General features: G+C 43.4%; 1 protein-coding gene across 12 annotated transcripts in view; it reads left to right on the top strand.

Moving 5' to 3' along the window:
- Nucleotides 1-23,160, top strand: part of LOC121552329 (protein 4.1) — an 85,627-nt gene that overhangs the window by 35,777 nt on the left and 26,690 nt on the right. For all 12 annotated transcript variants that reach the window (XM_041865149.2, XM_041865158.2, XM_041865161.2 and 9 more), the window contains exons 3-5: nt 86-316; nt 13,847-13,951; nt 15,621-15,663. In XM_041865149.2, the coding sequence (XP_041721083.2) occupies nt 86-316; nt 13,847-13,951; nt 15,621-15,663 (379 nt within the window). The remainder of the gene's footprint in view (nt 1-85; nt 317-13,846; nt 13,952-15,620; nt 15,664-23,160) is intronic.

A 23,160-nucleotide genomic window follows, 5' to 3' on the forward strand; every position in this document is an offset into this window, starting at 1 on the left:
GAACTAGGCTACTCTTTGACAAATCACTGTTGACAAAATGGCCTGTGTTCTGTCTCTGATTCTCCTCTTGGTGATTTGTGTCTAGCCTGCTAAGGAGGAGAAAGCAGTAGAGGAATCTCAGGAGAAGAGTGCAGTGGAGGAGGAGAATAAAGAGACAGAGGAAGGAGGAGAGAAGAAGAAAGACGAGGAAGAGAGCTTGAAGCCTGAGGGAGGACATTATTTTATCAAGTCGCCGCTGAAACTGACCAAGAAGGTGAAGATGGTGATGTGTCATGTGACCATGCTTGATGGAAGCCAGTTCCCCTGCGAGGTGGAGGTGAGTGTCTTTAGTCTTTCCCATTGTTCTAAGAAAAGTAACACGCTCTATATCAAAGTCCAGATCACAGACGAGACCCTAAATATAGTAGTTTCTGATCACGTCAGATCATATGGTTGAACATTGGTGATAGAAGTCAGACCAGATGTTAAACTAGTATTTTAAGTGTTTACTATAGTGTATATTGTGAAGAGTCCCAAGGTTATTTTGAAGCTTGCGGTAATTGCCTTTTTGCTATCTTTCAGAGGAAAAAATTGGCTACCTTTTAATCCTGTGTTATGACAGATGAATAGCCTGTTCACATGTCCAACTCATTCCACAGAGGGCCGAGTGTCGGCGGGTTTTCACTCCTCCCTTATACTTGATTGATGAATTAAGGTCACTGATTAGTAAGGAACTCCCCTCATCTGGTTGTCTAGCTCAGGGGTTCCCAAACTTTTTTACTCAGGCCCCCCTTCCAGCATTGGAGAACATCCCGTGCCCTCCACATCTATTTCTATGGGCACAAGCACTGTTCATGACACAAACTGTTCACACACTTATTGTTGGTGGAGAGACAATTTTGCAGGTTTTACACTTATTTCCTGCAATTCTACACATTTTGTCAAGGGGTACAGAGAACTGTTTTAAAGTACATTTTATTTCAATTCTATACATTTTGCCATGTCTCGTGATATTTGAGCGACTCAAACATTACAACAAAATATGGGGAATTTCTTGGGGGGATGACATGGGCTAGTTGATCTGGACATTTCTGACAAGTTCTAAATAGCTCTCTAAGGTATGCAATGACTGCCATGACAAGAGGAAAACTGATGATGCACTACCCAATTACAACATTCAAGAGTAAGTTGAAAGCCGGACTGAGTTCCTCCGGGCGCGCCCCACAGTTTGGGAACCACTGGTCTAGATCTTAATTTAAAGGGAAAAAACTAAAACCAGCAGACACTAGGCCCTCCATGGAATGAGGTTGACACCCCTGGCCTAGTTGTGTATCTGCGCTAAGAAGATTCAGAACCATTGTCATGTTGTTGACATAGTATTGTCCCAGGAGAAAACATCCCTTGGCTGTACTGGAGCTGTCCACTGCAGCCTCTCCTAATTCGATGAACCTCATTACGATAATGTTGTTGTGTGCTGGAAGAGGAGGAGAGCGTTACGTATAATCCTGTTGAACAGATTGCCAGGTTTTCATGTCAGACCCATTGTTATTTCCTCCCATGCTACCGGTGGAGCCCGGGGCTATTTTTAGCTCCTCTGATGTGTACTACTACTGCTGCTGCTTCTGCAGATTATGATCTCAACAGGACATCAACCTCACGAAACTGGCACTTCACAACAACAACAAAAATATATACAGTGGGGGAAAAAAGTATTTAGTCAGCCACCAATTGTGCAAGTTCTCCCACTTAAAAAGACGAGAGAGGCCAGTAATTTTCATCATAGGTACACGTCAACTATGACAGACAAAATGAGATTTTTTTTCTCCAGAAAATCACATTGTAGGATTTTTTATGAATTTATTTGCAAATGATGGTGGAAAATAAGTATTTGGTCAATAACAAAAGTTTCTCAATACTTTGTTATATACCCTTTGTTGGCAATGACACAGGTCAAACGTTTTCTGTAAGTCGTCACAGGGTTTTCACACACTGTTGCTGGTATTTTGGCCCATTCCTCCATGCAGATCTCCTCTAGAGCAGTGACGTTTTGGGGCTGTCGCTGGGCAACACAGACTTTCAACTCCCTCCAAAGATTTTCTATGGGGTTGAGATCTGGAGACTGGCTAGGCCACTCCAGGACCTTGAAATGCTTCTTACGAAGCCACTCCTTCGTTGCCCGGGCGGTGTGTTTGGGATCATTGTCATGCTGAAAGACCCAGCCACGTTTCATCTTCAATGCCCTTGCTGATGGAAGGAGGTTTTCACTCAAAACCTCACGATACATGGCCCCATTCATTCTTTCCTTTACACGGATCAGTCGTCCTGGTCCCTTTGCAGAAAAACAGCCCCAAAGCATGATGTTTCCACCCCCATGCTTCACAGTAGGTATGGTGTTCTTTGGATGCAACTCAGCATTCTTTGTCCTCCGAACACCACGAGTTGAGTTTTTACCAAAAAGTTATATTTTGGTTTCATCTGACCATATGACATTCTCCCAATCCTCTTCTGGATCATCCAAATGCACTCTAGCAAACTTCAGACGGGCCTGGACATGTACTGGCTTAAGCAGGAGGACACGTCTGGCACTGCAGGATTTGAGTCCCTGGCGGCGTAGTGTGTTACTGATGGTAGGCTTTGTTACTTTGGTCCCAGCTCTCTGCAGGTCATTCACTAGGTCCCCCCGTGTGGTTCTGGGATTTTTGCTCACCGTTCTTGTGATCATTTTGACCCCACGAGGTGAGATCTTGCATGGAGCCCCAGATCGAGGGAGATTATCAGTGGTCTTGTATGTGTTCCATTTCCTAATAATTGCTCCCACAGTTGATTTCTTCAAACCAAGCTGATTACCTATTGCAGATTCAGTCTTCCCAGCCTGGTGCAGGTCTACAATTTTGTTTCTGGTGTCCTTTGACAGCTCTTTGGTCTTGGCCATAGTGGAGTTTGGAGTGTGACTGTTTGAGGTTGTGGACAGGTGTCTTTTATACTGATAACAAGTTCAAACAGGTGCCATTAATACAGGTAACAAGTGGAGGACAGAGGAGCCTCTTAAAGAAGAAGTTACAGGTCTGTGAGAGCCAGAAATCTTGCTTGTTTGTAGGTGACCAAATACTTATTTTCCACCATAATTTGCAAATAAATTCATTAAAAATCCTACAATGTGATTTTCTGGAGAAAAAAAATCTCGATTTGTCTGTCATAGTTGACGTGTACCTATGATGAAAATTACAGGCCTCTCTCATCTTTTTAAGTGGTAGAACTTGCACAATTGGTGGCTGACTAAATACTTTTTTTCCCCACTGTACAGTGAGGGAAAAAAGTATTTGATCCCCTGCTGATTTTGTACGTTTGCCCACTGACAAAAAAAATGATCAGTCTATAATTTTAATGGTAGGTTTATTTGAACAGTGAGAGACAGAATAACAACCAAAAAATCCAGAAAAACGCATGTCAAATGTTATAAATTGATTTGCATTTTAATGAGGGAAATAAGTATTTGACCCCCTCTCAATCAGAAAGATTTCTGGCTCCCAGGTGTCTTTTATACAGGTAACGAGCTGAGATTAGGAGCACACTCTTAAAGGGAGTGCTCCTAATCTCAGTTTGTTACCTGTATAAAAGACACCTGTCCACAGAAGCAATCAATCAATCAGATTCCAAACTCTCCACCATGGCCAAGACCAAAGAGCTCTCCAAGGATGTCAGGGACAAGATTGTAGACCTACACAAGGCTGGAATGGGCTACAAGACCATCGCCAAGCAGCTTGGTGAAAAGGTGACAACAGTTGGTGCGATTATTCGCAAATGGAAGAAACACAAAAGACCTGTCAATCTCCCTCGGCCTGGGGCTCCATGCAAGATCTCACCTCGTGGAGTTGCAATGATCATGAGAACGGTTAGGAATCAGCCCAGAACTACACGGGAGGATCTTGTCAAAGATCTCAAGGCAGCTGGGACCATAGTCACAAAGAAAACAATTGGTAACACACTATGCCGTGAAGGACTGAAATCCTGCAGCACCCGCAAGGTCCCCCTGCTCAAGAAAGCACGTATACATGCCCGTCTGAAGTTTGCCAATGAACATCTGAATGATTTAGAGGAGAACTGGGTGAAAGAGTTGTGGTCAGATGAGACCAAAATGGAGCTCTTTGGCATCAACTCAACTCGCAGGAGTTTGGAGGAGGAGGAATGCTGCCTATGACCCCAAGAACACCATCCCCACCGTCAGGTAGCTTAGTGGGTAAGAGCGTTGTGCCAGTAACCGAAAGGTCGCTGGTTCTAATCCTCGAGCCGACTAGGTGAAACATCTGTCGATGTGCCCTTAAGCAAGGCGCTTAACTCTAATTGCTCCTGTAAGTCGCTCTGGATAAGAGCGTCTGCTAAATGACTAAAATGTAAATGTAAAATGTCAAACATGGGGGTGGAAACATTATGCTTTGGGGGTGTTTTTCTGCTAAGGGGACAGGACAACTTCACCGCATCAAAGGGACGATGGACGGGGCCATGTACCGTCAAATCTTGGGTGAGAACCTCCTTCCGTCAGCCAGGGCATTGAAAATGGGTCGTGGGTGGGTATTCCAGCATGACATTGACCCAAAACACACGGCCAAGGCAACAAAGGAGTGGCTCAAGAAGACGCACATTAAGGTCCTGGAGTGGCCTAGCCAGTCTCCAGACCTTAATCCCATAGAAAATCTGTGGAGGGAGCTGAAGGTTCGAGTTGCCAAACGTCAGCCTCGAAACCTTAATGACTTGGAGAAGATCTGCAAAGAGGAGTGGGACAAAATCCCTCCTGAGATGTGTGCAAACCTGGTGGCCAACTACAAGAAACGTCTGACCTCCGTGATTGCCAACAAGGGTTTTGCCACCAAGTACTAAGTCATGTTTTGCAGAGGGGTCAAATACTTATTTCCCTCATTAAAATGCAAATCAATTCATAACATTTTTGACATGCATTTTTCTGGATTTTTTTGTTGTTATTCTGTCTCTCACTGTTCAAATAAACCTACCATTAAAATTATAGACTGATAATTTCTTTGTCAGTGGGCAAACGTACAAAATCAGCAGGGGATCAAAGCAGGGGATCAAATACTTTTTTCCCTCACTGTATATATTTATTTATTTATTTTAATCGTTTCCACCGTAATTACTCTTGAAGCACTAAGATTATGATCTGTATTTATCGGTTTCATAATTATTGTTTATTGATGAGATATTATGCATTTTACCACAATTTCGAAAAAATGATAATTACCGCAACAGTTTTTCGTCCCAAAAAGTTATAAACGAGTCAATTGCTAATAAAGCTTTTTTAGCTCACCTAATGAAAAGGACTGAGTTAAACTTAACACTGCAAACAAATATATAAAACATTTAATTATAAACATTTATTAAGGAATTTCTCATAACCTTTTCTGAATCTAGTTTTTTAGTCATAATTACATGTGTATTCATGTTATTTTGATGTACAAAAGGCACACTATCAGATTAAGCCAAAATTACTAAAGTATACATTTTGTTGTTCCTAATATCTCCTAAATATTGGTGCATTACGGTAATGATTTTGGAGGTGGAAAAAAGTAATTTCTCCATGGTCTTTACAGCCACTATTGGTGTATTAGGAAGTGAATATGAGTGGTTTTAAGGTATTTTAGATGTGAGTTCAGATGGGCCTTTGCGCTTCAGCAAACAAAGGAATGGAGGGGTGCTCAACAACAATGACAAAAGTCCTGAAGGGCTTACCAAGAAAAACATCCAAAGGACTAAATTGAGGTAGAAAGGAGTTGGAGCACTCAAATTTTTTTAGAAAATATTTATTTATTTTAGTTCACTTTAATCCATTGTACAGGATGCAAACAGGTGACTGACGTTTCGACGTCAAGCTGACGTCCTCCTCGAGACAGCAGGAAGACGTCAGATTAAAATTGAAATGTCAGTCACCTGTTCGCATCCTGTACAATGGATTGAAGTGAGAAAAAATAAATCAATCTCTGCTTCTTTTTGTTGTTCTTGAGTGCGCCAATCCTTTCTACCTCTAATTAGTTATTTTGATGTTTTTTTTTTGGTAAGCCCTTCTCATGTATTTGAGATGTATTTCTAAATTGAATGGTATCCTATGGGCAAGTGGCATAACATGATATGCCAATAAAGTATCTAAATAGGTGGGATATGGACCAAAAACTGTCTTGGGCTATCAAACTACAGTGTAGGTAAATGCTAAAACAGGTACACATGTCAAAATGGAGGATATCCTCCTTTAAGTTGCGGGGTTGCTCTTTATTGAAACACAAACTCCAGATGGGGGGTTTTAAGTAAATTATATCGGTAATGAGGCCCTTAGCTCAATCTGGAAGTAATAGGAGACCGCCATGACGAGTCGGCAAGCAATTGACCACATCACTAAAGCCCATTCATGCCTCCATGTTGTTAAGGTAATGGTTCTCTAAGTTTTTCCCAATTTGAGCTTTTTAGTCATTTAGGTAATGAGAAGGTCAAGCATCGTAAAGGGGGAATTTGAGAATAAGATCCTCGTTTTTGAAGGCATATAAGTGAAGAAATTAAATTAACTTGTGTTCATCTAAGGAGTACTCCTCTAGATGATGATTCGTGGGTGATTTTTTTGTTGTTACGATTTAGTTTTTACAGCAACTTCATAAAGTGTTAATGTAACGAGAAACACTATCGACAGATACTATTTTTATGGTTTATGGACAAACAACAGCAACATATCTGGTGTTTTATTCAAATAAGTTAGGTTTTTCTAAAGTAAAATTGTATAAAATGACCTGCGAATTTAATCCGGACACATTTCGGTAATGAGAATTTGGGTTGAAAATGTACAAAATTCAGATGAAAATGTAACATTTATTTAAAAGAAAACACTGTGCCAGTTGATTGTTGCAGATGCATCGTATTTTTCTAACTCAATTTGCTACTGCCATGGCAAAAACTGGTTTCATAAGAATCACCCGACTAACTAGGACACACAGCAGGGAGAGGAGAGTACCGAGAGAAGGGAACATCAGGGAGTTGAGATTAACCATTTAGCTGACTCTGCTTCTCTCAGGGACCATGACAACACAAGTGACGTTGCTAATACTGTGTTTGGTAGGTCTAAATCTCAGCCAGATTAAAGGATTTATTGTAGATTTAGGCCCATCTATGGAGTGCAATAGATTATTATTGTTGGTCTTGAGCCAGGTAATAATTAGCATGGTTGCTTATTAGATTCCGTTGTGCAAAGCAGGTGAATTAGCTTTCACTACATTGGACCATAGATCAAGTTCCTTAGTGTGTAATTTCCATGTTGTTACTCCCCCTCATCACTTCTGCCTTCAAGTTTATTTTCATTTGCGTACTAATGTACTGTCGGATGATGAGAAGTAAATAGCCTACATCATGTGTTTTTGCAGGCACCATCCCCTGCAGTGAATTCACTCTAAATGAACAATCTAAGAGAATTGCTGCTGGCGTTTTTAAGTCTGGCTCCGTTTGGGTTCTTCCATGGGTTTGAGTGATGTGGGTGGAATGACCGGTGTTGTGTATCTAGGACTGGGAGGTCATTGGACTGGACTGGGCCTGTGTCTGGTGGAGAGCTGGATGCCCTCGGATGCACGTGAAGCCTGAGTATGGGTGGGAGTAATGTGGTGTAATGCGCGGGTTCCCAAACTTTCCCCTTCCAGCATTGGGGAACATCTTGTGCACTGTACGTAACACAAGCAGTTCACACTCCTCTTGTTGGTGGAGAGAACATTTTGCAGTTTTAAAGCTAATTTTCTTGCAATTCCATACATTTTGCGATGTCTAATGTGTATTCCTGTTATATTTGAGTGACTCAAACATTACAACAAAATCAATGTGGGAAAAAACTAGCGAAAAAACATTAGCTGACATGGGCTAGTTGATCTGGAAATGTCTGACGCCCCACAGTTTGGGAACCACTGATGTAATGCACTACTGGGGTAAGCGCTCGTGCTGATGAAGGTGGGTAAACGATCAGCCAATGAGCTGATTGAGGGGGCCGACCCTTAACCCCTGACCAGGACATGATGGACGTTGGAGGGATTGGGGCGGGTGACACCCCTGCCCAAGCCCCAGGGCCTGGCTGGGGTAAAAGCAGGGTGCACGGCGGGGGCTTGTCTGGTGTTCTCGTCTGGTTCTCTGAAGCCCACCACCTCCACGGGCAGGGCAGATTAGCGGGGGGTCCTGAGCCCCCCACAGATTAAACCTGTAGCATCTGCTGTCCCCCCTCAGACAAATGGCAAACCAACCAACCCAGACTGCAAACTCATAACCAGTCATCATATCTTACAGTCAGTTAGCCAGTTATCTCTACATATAAAATACTAGAGGAAGGGAGAAGAGACAGAGAGAGGGCAGTGATCCAATGATCCACTCAGTTGGATGGATGGAGCTTCTCTATTCATAATTACAAGTCAAGTGTTAAAGCTAGTTGGTAGCGGTTGCTTAAGTCTACCTCACCAGGCTCCGATCTATTATGTTATTGCTTTTGACTGTCTCATTGGTTATTCATGTGTAGGCTAGTCATTTTACCATCTGAGGCTAGAGATGGTTGCACTGTGTGATAGACAGTGTTAATGGTGGATCCCAGGGCCGCTGAACATGCGTTTTGAGATTGAGGTTTAGTTTGTGAATGGGGCCCAACACTAATTGCTCAGTGCACAGTGATGTTTGAACAGGGACAGCTTTGTTCGCAGTTTCAGAAAAGCTGAGGCATCAGTAAATGCCATTGTTGGGGAGTATTCAGCCAGAAGACAGTGGCAAATTTATAATGAGATGTAATTCCTCCACTGCAGTCTATCTGGGAGCGTTTAGAAAATGAACGAGGACAACAAAGCGTTCCAGAGATGAACCTTCATTTTGGGGGGAGAAGCAACAGTATCCCTCAGTGGAAAACAATGACATCTCATGGTAACACACTAGGGCCACTTCGGACATTCTCAACGGTCTCCCTTTCTAAAAATGATTTATAGGTTTCTCTCATACTTGTTGTTTAGTTCCTTAATCTTCATGCAACTGATAGCTAGTGTCAATGCCAAATAAGGGCTATAACTCTTTAAAAAACTATAGCACAGCCTGAGTTTACTCTCTCTCTGATTGACTCCAAGGTACTCTCTATTATCTCTAACCTGAGAAGTTACACTGAAACCAGTGCAGAATGGTACCTGCTGGAACTCTCTCTGAGGCTATCTGGGTCTCTCTACCCGTCTCTCTGCTGGGCTGTGTAGCACCCAGGCCAGGCAGACCGAGCCCTTAGGACTCAGTGGGGCATTGAGGTGTCTCTGGGAGACTGCAGCCTGGGCGGCGCGCTCCTCTTCCCCCCCCTCTCTTCTCCTCCCTTCTCCTCTCTCCTTCTCCTCCCTCCCCTCTCCTCTTCCTCTCTCCTCCTCTTCTTCCTCATCCGTCTCTCTCCTCCTGCTCATCCAGGGGTCTGGGCTGCTGACTGTAGAGTGGATCCACTGATGGGATGGGCCTGTGATCCAGAGAGGGATCATCGTGTGTGTGTTGTTATGGGCATGAGGCGCCATTGGGCACTGGGCCACAGGTTAATGACTACGACGCTCTGATTATCCAATCCTTCATACTCCTGTCTCCTACTTTATTGATCTTCCATCAATCAACCCTTTCTGTAATGTCAGTGTACTGGAAAATAATATTGATGCATATCTAAAGAGGACTAGCCTATAAATCCATCTCCACTCACTCTGTAGTACCAGCAAGAGAGCTAGCGTCTATTGCATTAGCTGTCATAGAAACACACTACATAAAGCATGATTCTCATGCACTCTGACAAAGCCTTGCAACTCAAGGTACAGTACATCCTTGTCCTCACGCATACAGTATTTTCCCATGCTTTGTGAGTGCCTTGCAATATAAGAGTGATGAAACCGTAATATGTTGGTGTGTCAACAAACAGTAATGGCGTCTGGGGCTCATTAGAGATGAGGGGCACAGTCAGACAGTGCAGCAACATGGTCCTCTCCTCTTCAGCCAATGGCGTGGCTCTGTGCAGTACAATGTTGCCTCCACTGCACTCTGCTTGGCTACAGAGTCCTGCTGCATTATTTAGCCATCCAGCTCAGCGAGCATTAGGGCTCCAGTCCCCATGGACACGTTTGAGTCTAATCCACTGGAACAGCCGAGAGCTCTGGGGATCCAGAGAGACCAGCCTCACCATCACACCACACACACACACCTCTCTCTCTGCAGTGAATGCAGACACATTGTATTGGCAGATAGGAACCAAAAGGTTTTTAAGGGTGTTTGGGTTATTGTCTGTCACATTCTCTCCCCACCATTTTCTAGATTTTTCTGCGTGTGAATTTGATTCTCATCATGTTGGAGAAGAAGAGGTGGAGTGTTTCAAGCTGATTCTCTAAAAGCCTATGGGAAATTATAAAACTACGTCTGGATATTAGGATTCTTGAGTCACACTCCCCTCTGTCTCTTTCCCCACCCTGTCCCTCTCTCCCACCCTGTCTCTAATGCCCCAGAGACGGAACCGTCCCTTCTCTGATTGTAAAACAATATCCAGACCATCAGGAATGCTCCCATAAAGCCAAATGAGTAGAAGCAGTTTGGGTTTCCGTGTAGATTCCCAGTGTTTAATGAGGCCTAGATGTTTGGCCAAATCTGTCATTAGTTTGGTAGTAGGACAATGTGTAGGCCTACTTTGGGACTGTTTGTTTTTTTATGATGCAAATCTAAAAAAAGCCTTTTGAGGTATACCCTTTGAGTGTCCTTATAGGAATCATAGGGCTGGGAATTGCCAGGGATCTCACGATACGTACAGTTGAAATCGGAGGTTTACGTACACCTTAGCCAAATACATTTAAACTCAGTTTTTCACAATTCCTGACATTTAATCCTAGTAAAAATTCCCTGTCTTAGGTCAGTTAGGATCACCACTTTATTTTAAGAATGTGAAATGCTTTTATTTATTCCATCACATTCCCAGTGGGTCAGAAGTTTACATACACTCAATTAGTATTTGGTAGCATTGCCTTTATACCGTTTAACCATGTGCTCTGTTAAATCATTAGCAGACAGCCCAGGCCTTTTGCTTATTCCAACCCGCCAATTTCAATTAGGCTGCAGCCCTGCACCCAGCTCTAACCCATCTCCACTTGGCCTGCTAGTCCTCCTCACTGGGTGTATTGTTGGCTGTGCCACCATTTTACTCTGTGGGCTGGTTCAGCTTGGTTCAGTATGACAATTGAACATTGCACGGTATGCATCATCGCCTGCACCGCTGCATTATTGAACACACTTTGTGTGTTTTCAGGGCAACTCGCTAGCATTCATAATTCAACCACTCATTTACTGTAATGTGCCAAAGCATGACTTTATGTTCCCAAAGAAGATTTCTGGTGCTCTGTCTACACCATAAAGATAAAAAATACAGGTTAATCATCAAAACTTGTCAAGTCAAAGCTTGGCGCGCATGCATAGGGAATGTACACAGAAACACTGTCGTAAAACGTACGCAAACTCGCTTGGCATGTGATTGCAAATGAGGCAATACTATTGCTGTGGCCTCTACTCTTCGCTGCTTCCAAGGCTAAAGCTGACAGGGCAAAGCCCTTGGTCCTGAAGTGCCTTCTGTTAGCATGTTAATGACTGAGCTAATCGACCTGCACTGTAGAGCGCTGGCCAATGGAAGAATCCTAATGAGGCTAGCTAGTAGCTCGCTAGCGTAGCATAGGCCTAGCTCCACCTCTGTAACGGATGGCTTCAGTCCATAGAGACCCATAGTGGATGATCTGCCTCCCTTGCCAAAGTTTGTTTCCATGGAGCGTTGACCCGGTAACGACAGCCCTCAGGAAGGAGCATCTACCTCAACAACACCGTGGGGCTTTGGGTCATATGTGTTTACCTCACCTCCAGTTGAACATAGCGTAAATAACGTTGTGATGTTTTTGAAAAGGCTGTAAGAGACTGTGTTAGCCTATATGAATGGAATGTATAATACCTGACGTCTGTGACTCTGTACTTTTACAGCCACCAATGAGATTAGGTTGCTTTTCTCGTTCCAATGAGATGTAGCCATCAAACATTTTATTGGGAATTACATGACACGGAGCAGGAGACAGTAATTCATATCAAGACTATTCTGCTTGTGCTGCAGTCTCTCTCGGTCAGACACAATTATCAGCTAGGGCACAGACCTATTCCATTGCATTTGCACTGTAACCCAAGATTCAATTTGAAGCATCTGAAATCTCCTGCCTAATGAGCGAACTGACATTGTTTTTTATGTTGTTTGTTTTTTACAGTGCTGCCTAATGCACTCCAAGGCATGTCTTCCGCATTATCAATAGTAAACGTGTGTAAAATCAATTTTGCTGTGTGGCCACAATACTTATTCTGTTGACCAGTCAGCACTAAAGTGCTTTAGTAGTAGAAAGAGCTGGCCCTGAACATTTGTCCTCCCCATCAGCCTTCTGTTTATTTTATTTAACCTATATTTAACTAGGCAAGTCAATTAAGAACAAATTCTTATTTACAATGACGGTTCCCGTTCTGATTGGTCAATATGTAGCGCAGAGGGGCGTGCCATGGCGGAAGATGCAAGGTCATGTGTAAAGAGGTTTATTTGAAACCAAACAAAGGCAACACCTTAGACACACACAACTCAGAATCCACCTGGTGCCAAATCATGTCTCTCAGGGCTGCATTCCTCTGGCTACCAGGATGTTGCTGCCTCCCAGCTGATAAGATGTTGCTGCTTGCTGATGGTCTCTTTTTTCTCTCTAGCCCTCTCTTTTCTCCTCTCTCACTCTCTCTCTCTCTCTCTCTGTCCCTCTCTCTCTCTGTCCCTCTCTCTCTCTCTGTCCCTCTCTCGCTCTCCCTCTCTCTCTCTCTCTCTCTCTGTCTCTCTCTCTCTCTCTCTGTCCCTCTCTCTCCCTCTCTCTCTCTCTCTCTGTCCCTCTCTCTCTCTCTCTCTCTCTCTCTGTCCCTCGCTCTCTCTCGCTCTCTCTCTCTCTGCAGACTATCTCATGTAACAGTGTCTGTTGCCAGAGAGAGGAGAAAAGAGGCATTAAAAAAGCCTCAACAGTGTCTTTCTCTGGATACCAGCATACCTTAAATGTCTCAACTCTCCCAAGGAGGAGAAACACAAATGCACAGCCCTCTTTCTTTTTCCCTTCATCCCCCTCTGTCTAGAATGCAGTGTCATTGTCCTTTGTGGACTTTTTATGGTTATTGTCCCTCCGGCCGAGGCAATGTGTTACCCGGAGGAGGTAGTCTGTGGTAGAGTTTGTCCCTTTTGTCCACAATGCTATTCATCCCAAATTGCTCCTTCATTCCATGAGTGTCAAAGGACCAATATGCAGTGATCACGCAATCCATGGGCTTCTGTGGGGATTTTCCTGTAATGCCCATACTGTGTCTAGTTCTGCTTTGCAGGTGAATACAGGGCCAGCTGAAGAGAGCTGCCAAGCAGTCCCAAACTGCTGCATGTCTGTCTGTCTGTCTGCAGGGCAAATGTCAGCTCACACCCAAGAGATACCCCGGGGGAGTGCATTCTCTCGAGTTTATCTGACACTTTCCGCACACAACCATACAGCTGTTGTGTTCATGAGCCACATAAATGAACCCTGTCGTAACGAACTGTGAAAGATGAATTGTGTAATTTAAGGTTGTCATTTAAGTTTTGTAAGAGCGTTTTCCGTTAAATTAAATTCATGAGGAATGATGTTAGAAATATTTATCCCGAGCCCAGTTCTCTAAATAATCTGCCTCGCTGCTGTTGTATGTCGTTATATATAAATGTCAACTGTTCTTTATAATTTATGATTAGTGTCATGATTTTCATTCTCTTCTCTTTTTTTCTTCCGTCACTCTGCAGAAACGGGCGAAAGGCCAGTACCTGTTTTTCAAAGTGTGTGAAGCCCTGAACCTACTGGAGAAGGACTACTTTGGGTTGAGTTACAAAGACAACGCTGACCAGACGGTAAAGTCTTTTTTTTTTTTTTTTTTACATGTACAGTAAGATAGGCTTTTCCAGAACAGGGAACACATGACAAAAGCCTTCCAATCCATTTATTTTTTTCAAGTATGCTTTGTTTCTGAAGTACCAGTACTACTTTAGACCTAACTACTTCATAAAACAACATTCTCGCCTAATGGCACAGATGTTTTTGCATTTATGTCCTAAAACTTTTAATTGTTCCTCAATTAAATAATTAGCTAGACTTTTATTCTACTACAATGACTAATGGCTTGACTTGTAACTGCAACCGCATAATATCCCTCATGATCAATAGACATTCCAAACCTTTCAGCGGGCCTAATAGACCATATAATTGATTGTTTTAACAAAGGCCTGAATGAACCAACAGTGATTCTTGAAACTCAGATGGATGATAAAGTACTTCACTGTGTACTAAGTCCAGCCCATCCTCACAGGATGACTGAAGTGTGCAGTAAACCTCCAGAGAACCCAGATATGCTTCCAGGGAATAACATTAGTTCTTTTCCATATCTCTGTGGACACAGTTTATTGGGGAGCTCTGTAATATCACTGGTTGGAGACAAACGAGGCTCCGCTCACAAACTTCAGTCCAAAGTTCCTCTGCTCTCGCCCACTGCCAAGCAGGCCTGTTTCACAGAAGACCTGGGTTCAAATGAGTGTTGGGGTCAATTCCATTTCAATTCAGAAAGTAAACAAAATTCAAATTCAGAATGTTCCTAATTGAAAAGCATTGAGGATAGGCCTAAGTGTAATTTCAGTGTACTTCCTGAATTGATTGAAATTGAAATGGAATTGACCCCAACACTGGTTCAAATACTATTTGATTAGCACTTTTGGGACTTCTATTGGTTCCATTGCAACAGCCAATCAATCAAGCACACCTAAAGTATTTAAAATGATTTAAAATAGCAATTGAAACCAGGCCTTGTTCACAGACCGTATCCTCCTCACATCTTATGGCTTTGGGCCTGGATGTTAAACTCTCGCCTGCACACTGTAACTGGAGCATAATGACAGACAGTCAACACGCTCCACAGTCTGTCTGCAGGCTCCAGATCAGTCAGTGAGGGAGACTGTTGGGAGAGAATGCTGAGCTTAGTTCCACGTTGACACTGGAAACTGCAGGCTAGCCACAGGGGCGGGGGGTGGAGAGGAGGGAAGAGGCTAGACTGTAGTTTAGTGGAATGTGTTTTCATCATGTGTGTTCGTTTATATGAAAGTTGTGCACAGCAGTTCAGGGATCAGACCAGTAATGACAACCATGGCTAGTTTTGTTGTGTCTGTCTAGTGGTCTGGAGTCTGGATTGGTGCCAAATTGAGAGTTTAGCTCTTTACAGCAGCTCTGTGCCAAATGCTTCCTTCTGTGTCATGTTTAGGATTTTCTTGACATACCTGATATACTACAGTATTTGAGAAGGGAAATAAAAAAGGCCTAGTGTATTTAGATTAGTGTTCTATGTTTAGGTGGTATAGTCTTACCAAGTAGTTATTTGCAATATGAACGCTTTTACAATAAAAATATTGCCTGCATTTTTCTAACATGAGTTGTCAATCACCATGGTTACTCAACAGGGAAGATACTGTGTGTTAGAATTTCTGTATACTTGTTCAAACCAAAGCTAATATCTCCTTTGTTTCTCTTCTATAGTGCTGGCTTGACCCTACAAAGGAGATCAAACGTCAGATCCGCAGTAAGTTGTGGCTTTTTAACCTTTTGAAACATTCTGTATGAAGTGTCTCATTAAGTAACAGGGCCACCGGAGTTCACACTAATTGGCTTTACTGTACATACCAACCTAATGAAAGGCTTCCACACTATACCCTATAATTTCCCCTAGCTAAGCATCCCTATCATTCTATCCCCCAACTCTCTATTCCAATAGAACTAATGTTACTGTTGACATTTACTGGATCTTGAGCAGATACACGTTATTTTTCTTCTGCTGGGGTGACATGCTCTTTTCACATCTGGCCACTGGATTGCAGTAATTCTGGATGGGGCTGGGGGGATGCGTTTGGGATGACGTGTGTTGAGTGGAGGGAGGCTGCTCTCTGCTGAACCTCTCGGCCAGGGCAGAGAGAAGGGGGATGCTCGCCCCCCCATCGCCAGTCTGATACGTCCAGAGCACTTAGCACTGGCAGTAACACCGACCAGGCGTTTACACACACACACACACACACACACAGTATGCCCCGGAGGGAATTCACTCTAGCCATGGGAACGGCAGCTCCGAGCGGAGGTACTTTCCTGTCCAGGGCCTGGGATGCGTTACCCTGCTGTTAAAGTCTACAGCGGCCCAAAACTGGCCTCTTTCTCTCTCTTTAGCTTGATGTATCCGTTTACATCATGATCAGGGTCTCTGGGCTGGGCTGGGCCCTCCTTCAGGGGCGAGAAAGGGAATGGGATCCTCCCTCTGAAAGATGCAGCAGTCAGAAGGCTGCTTCATGTGTTGGACCCCTGCCTGGTGCAAAAAAGACCCAGAGTGCTGCCTGATGGTGATTCAGGTGTTATTGTCGAACATTTAAGAGCAGATGACCCGTGAGCAAAGAAATCCCCATTCTACCTGGCTGTCCAGCAGCCAAAGCTATGTCTATTTTCTAGCCTTATCTCTGTCTTGTTTGAACTGCTTTAACACCTTGGGTCAATGAGTGAGGAACAGATGCCCTATACCTGACTGTCAGCCACAGTTTGCTCTCTGTGAGATAAAGACAAAGGATCTGGAGCACTTGCTGATAAGTGAGACCACTGTTATACTGACTTGACTGATTCAGGTCTGTGGGCAGGCAGAGTTCACTACCAGGTCTGTAACTGAGATCACTAGGGGTTTATGGTCACTGCCTGCCTGTGGGATCCAGTGAAATGGTAGATATTGGCACACTCCATTTTCTTTAAAGGCAGTGTAGCACCTATTTCTCAATGCCAGAAACGTATATAATAGTAACCTAGAGCACCCCAAGAAAACATTCCCAAATTACAAACTTAAATCAATTGTTATAATGTTGTTCTAAATGTTGGGTTTGAGGTTTTCTCCAACTCATCTCTAACTTGGTAAAAATAATCCCACAATGCCCTGTGGTCAGTGTCACATGGTGAATTGAAAACATATACAAAGTAGGATACGTTTTAAAATTAGGTGGGCTAATTGGGCGTCTACTCGTCAGTCTGTGGGGGCACATTTCATCCCATTGTTGACTTCCAGGGCTATCAACAATGGAAGGATGACTTCAACAAGAAGTTGCTTCTCAAAGTGGATGCTGTCCCTACCATTAATGTGGCTTCTAAAGCATCTCAAACAGCCATGAGCATTATCACTGGCATAGAAGTGAACTGGGTAAATGAAAGCGCTAGCTATGCCAGGGATGGGCAACTTTGATGGGGGTGGTGCCACAATTAAATAATCATAAGGGGCCGCAGGGGCTCGCACACACTGCAAGCAAAACATTTTAGTTTTAGCAATTTTGTAAGTAATTTCATGCAATTCTACTCATTTTGCCATGGGGTGGAGAGGAATGTTTCCCGTTTTTAATATGATATCTGAGTGTGACTGACTAAGAAAATCAATGGGGGCCCCCCAGCCAGTAATTTCACCATGATAACAAGTTTAGATTACTGGCCGCAAAACGAATGTAACAATCCCACATTGTTTTTGCTGGACTATCAGTGACTGACATAACAAGAGAAACTGCTGATGCACAACCAAACTTTGAAATTGCACCTTGTGTATTCTACTATTGTAACTCACAACAGTACCCCGACTGAATTGATCCGAGGGCCTGCGTCCCGCGGACCGCCAATTGCCCATCCCTGCTCTATGCTAATGTTAGCTAGCTATACCTTTAGCTCATGTCTTCCATCCAAATAACACTGATAAAACGAACAAAATGTTAACATGTCTGCCAGCTGTTGGTAGCTAACTGCTGATGTTGTCATAGATGGTACAAGCCTGTGGGAAAGTGTGTTTTTCAAGCTGTTTGTGGGGGCTGCAATTTGGTTGTTCTGTGGCTCTGGCTTTGGTCATGGATCCGATCGGGTGGCGTTGCTTTCTTTTGGAGGGGTGGATTGTGGATTTTTAGTTTATTTAAAGTTTACTTTGGGATCTTAGGATCAATGTGGTCACAGTTGCTTCTTGTTGAAGTGGCAGCAGCTAACGTTAGCTTGCTATAGCTAGCTATCCTCTTCCTCCATTTCTGAATGAATTTGTGGCTATTTCTTTCTAGCTGGCAAAATAAGTGAGCTAGATTTTGTGGACTGCCACATGTCGATAACATAGCTAGGTTTGTCACTGGTATGAGCTAGTTAATGTCCTATGGGAGCCACAGTACCTGCCTCCTGTTATGTTGGAGAGTTATGTTATGTTATGTGAGGAGAGTTGTAGCTAATACACCCTAGCAGTTTATAAAGAATTGAGCTAGTCTCGTTCTTTCCACATAACAATATTCTCTCTTGAACGGAGTTCATCGAGTTTCCCAGCCATAGCCTGCCTAGGCTATATGCCTGTTCTTGAAATCAACAAAGGAAGGCATAAAGTTATTGTTTTCAAATATGTATTATTGGCACTGGCAGCTAAACTTATAAACACTAAATATACAATTGTTTACTATACTTGTCACAATTCCAGATGTAACATGCACAAACTGGCAATTTATCAGCTCACTTTATCAGCATTGCTTCGCGTAAACGCAAGAAAAATAGACTTGCTTTTTACTTTGAAGTGCTTGATGGCGTTGACACTCGCGGGCTGTCTGTTTTCTCTCATTTACTACCGCGCATTCTAATTCCAGCGTGTTCACGCTTGTTCACTTGCGTAATTGGGCATTTAGCAAGCGCTCTTATCCAGAGCGATTTACAGGAGCAATTAGGTTAAGTGCCTTGCTCAAGGGCACATCGACATATTTTTTTTTTTTCAACTACTCACCTCAGGGATTTGAACCAGCGATCTTTCGGTTACTGACCCAACGCTCTTAACCGCGTTGGTACCTGCCACCCTACACACACTCAAATACGTTTTTCCACATGTAATTTATAAAATTAGATTTTTTATTGTATAAAGACTGTAGTTGTCTATGTTGTCAATATTTCAGAAAAATCCTCACATTTTCTATACTAAAAAGTGAAGTGCTACTTAGTGCGCACCAGCTTACCATGTACAGTAGGCTACAGGCAATATGTTCCTCCACTGTGAGTCATAGAAATTACGATCTTGCTTTCACTGCTTTCCGGCAGTCGTCGTGGTTTTTATATGTGGGGAGCATAAATTGTATAATTGTAAACTAAGTAATAATTTTGAGTTGGAGCCCTCGGAAACTATTCAGACCCCTTGACTTTTTCCACATTTTGTTACGTTACAGCCTTATTCTTAAATGGATTAAATAAATACAAATTCTCAGGAATCTACACACAATACCCCATAATGACAAAGTTTGAAAACATTTTTTCACATTTATTAAAAATAAAAAACAGAAACCTTATTTACAAAAGTTTTCAGACCCTTTGCTATGAGACTCGAAATTGAGCTCAGATGCATCCTGTTTCCATTGATCATCCTTGAGATGTTTCTACAACTTGATTGGAGTCCACCTGTGGTAAATTAAATTGATTGGACATGATTTGGAAAGGCTCACACCTATTTATATAAGGTCCCACAGTTGACAGTGCATGTCAGAGCAAAAACCAAGCCATGAGTTCGAAGGAATTATCCGTAGCGGTCAGAGACAGGATTGTGTCGAGGCACAGAGCTGGGGAAGGGTACCAAAAAATGTCTGCAGGATTGAAGGTCCCCAAGAACACAGTGGCCTCCATTCTTTAATGGAAGCAGTTTGGAACCACCAAGACTCTTCCTAGAGCTATCGGGGGAGAAGGGCCTTGGTCAGGGAGGTGACCAAGAACCCGATGGTCACTCTGACAGAGCTATAGAGTTCCTCTGTGGAGATGGGAGAACCTTCCAGAAGGACAACTATCTCTGCAGCACTCTACCAATCAGGCCTTTATGATAAAGTGGCCAGACGGAAGCCACTCCTCAGTAAAAGGCACATGACAGCCCGCTTGGAGTTTGCCAAAAGTCACCTAAAGATTCTCTGGTCTGATGAAACCAAGCTTGAACTTTTTGGCCTGAATGCCAAGCGTCACGCCTGGAGGAATTCTGGCACCATCCCTACCGTAAAGCATAGTGGTGGCAGCATCATGCTGTGGGGATGTTTTTCAGCGGCAGGGACTGGGAGACTAGTCAGGATCAAGGCAAAGATGAATGGAGCAAAGTACAGAGAGATCCTTGATGAAAACCTGCTCCAGAGTGCTCAGGACCTCAGACTGGGGCAAAGGTTCACCTTCCAACAGGACAATGACCCTAAGCACACAGCCAAGACTTCACAGGAGTGGCTTCGGGACAAGTCTCTGAATGTCCTTGAGTGGCCCAGCCAGAGCCCAGACTTGAACCCGATCGAACATCTCTGGAGAGACCTGAAAATAGCTGTGCAGCAACGCTCCCCATCTAACCTGACAGAGCTTGAGAGGATCTGCAGAGAAGAATGGGAGAAACTCCCCAAATACAGGTGTGACAAGCTTGTAGCATCATACCCAAGAAGACTCGATGCTGTAATCGCTGCCAAAGGTGCTTCAACAAAGTACTGAGTAAAGGGTCTGGATACTTATGTAAATATGATATTTCAGTTATTTTTTATAAATTAGTAAAGATTTCTAAAAACCTGCTTTTGCTTTGTCATTATGGTGTATTGTGTGTAGATTGAGGGGGGGGAAACAATGTAATCCATTTTAGAATAAGGCTGTAATGTAACAAAATGTGGAAAAAGTCAAGGGGTCTGAATACTTTCTGATGAATATCAGATAACGTCCATTATCTGCTACCTGGCCTTTAACATATGCGGTAAATCCATATTTATTAAGATGATGGCCTGTGCTGTGCTCTGTCTGGTTGGGGTTTGAGCTCCCTGGCCTCATCCTCTGGGACAGATAAAAAGACATGGAGCGCAGCAGCGGGGAGGAAATTGCCCTGACAGTCATTATTTTTCCAAAGAAATGCGGTGTAGCTTGACTACGGATGGACCTGATGTCACACGCGTGTGGGTGGATGTGATATGAGAGAGAGACACGGAGAAGGTTTTTATTTGTTTCACTTACTGAACCTATTGTGTATGATTTCACAGACCAGTGGTGTATTGCTGCCGGTGGATATGATTCTATGATATGGCACTCCCCTCCCTATGCCTGTGTGCCCTGTAATAGTACTCTATGGTGTGTGACTGGGGAATGGAGGCTAGCCTATCACATGAATTGAGGCCTCAGCTCAGACCCATTTATCTGCAGCCTGTGACTCAGACTGGAACGTTTCAAGGATAATTGAAAATTGAAAAACAGGCCAGAGATGAGGGGGAGACTGAAATCCCTTGTGCCCCTGTCACACCACCACAGCTGAGTTTTTGAAGGTCATCTTTTGTAAAAACGCTTACTTTGTATGCGTCTGCCCATGAATGCTCACTTAGAAAATGACCCTGATTTCCCAAGCTGCTTCTGTGCTAGATGACACCAGTTTTTTGCTCTCGATTTTTGTCCTCTTTCACACCTGAAATACTACACCTAATGGGACCATTGAAGCTACTGTTCTGCACAGTTTCTCTACCCCCCCACACACACACACACACACACACACCAAGAAAGTACAATGTTCTTGGACAGATCAAGTGGTATTAGGCCCTATGATTGAGACAGTCATGTGTTTAGCTCCCCCATCCCAGTAGCACCAGTGACTTAACCGTCCTCTCATTCATTGTGAAGTGTGATCAACCAAACATGTGACTTGCTGTGTCTGACTCTGAGACAGCTGCCTCACATTCCAGTGTATCAGTCTTTAAACTGCCCCTAGCTTCCTCAAATGGTCACTGACCTCTCTGCTCGGTCTGGCCAAAGGACAACAGCTACAATATGACCACTGTTGTAACAGGAGAGGAACAGTGCCACTTTAGTGTGTGGGGTAATTTTTTGAATTCCTCTTTAATGACACATCCTGTATCCCATGCCCGCGCTAAGCATGTGTGAATTTGGCATGGTTTTCCTTCTCGTGTTTTGTGGATGTTTTTTAAGAGAGCATGTTTTGTATGATTTTCTATGATGTTGTGCGGACTTGAAAAGAGAGGAAGTGAATTCCTCCCCAAATTTAATGTAATTTTCTCCGCACAGTCAATGTAATTCCTTCCTTCCCTGGCTCTTCTTCCCTTCTGTTCCTTCTCACAAGGACTGGGGTTCTGGGAAGAATGAAAGCGAATCCCTGTATGATTACTGTTCCAGCATACTGTCCAGACCAGACCAGAGACACTCACTCGCCTGCAGCTACACAAAAAGGACATTACTATTTCTCTCCACTGATGAGCAGACACAGAACACCACATCTTATTATTTCATTATCCCTTTTCTGGATGAAAAAGCCAGAATTCCTAATACGTTTCGGACCATACATTTCAGGGAAAGAGAGTGGGAAGACCATTAAGACATGTCAGGACACGGTGGAAATTTGTTGTAAATTGAGCTGTTGCATAACATGTCTCCCACCCAGATGAGAGGGAGGGAGAGAGACTGTCATCATCCATCTCTTCTCTCACCGAGTGAAATCAGGCTAGTGCTACCCCCCCTCTCAGCTAGCGGTTGCTAGGTGACAGCCAGCCCTAGCCTATTGCTGACGTGGCTCTAGGCATCGCCACATCAAGCCAGTGGTCTGTGACTGGACACACACACAGAGATGAGGAGGTAGTGTGTATTAGCACTGCTAATCCTGTCTCATCTCACATGGCGGCTCTCTTATCGCTGACAACAGGAAGTATAACATGGAGCCCTGCAAAGGGCTCTTAAGCCCATCTGGGCCCCATCTGACCCCAACTCTATCATTCTCTCTAAAAAGTAGGTTGCTAATGTAAAAGTGAATCCATATCATGATTTAGTGTTGAAGATTTGAAGTTGATTAAAAACCCTTTGTGGGATTTGTTGAACGTGTGGTTCTGAAATGTTCTCTGCTAGCTGGTTGAATCCAAATGTAGTCTATTTTACTGAGAAAATCTCCTCGGCGTGTCCAATGATGAATACTCAAAACAGAGATGGAGTGCAATTTTTAAAGGCCTTGTTTCTACTCTGCCATTTTAGATTAGTCTTTGTGCAGGACCAAATCAAAATGACTCTCCCCAGG

Source organism: Coregonus clupeaformis, chromosome 36, assembly GCF_020615455.1.
Source record: "Coregonus clupeaformis isolate EN_2021a chromosome 36, ASM2061545v1, whole genome shotgun sequence".
Lineage (NCBI taxonomy): Eukaryota > Metazoa > Chordata > Actinopteri > Salmoniformes > Salmonidae > Coregonus > Coregonus clupeaformis.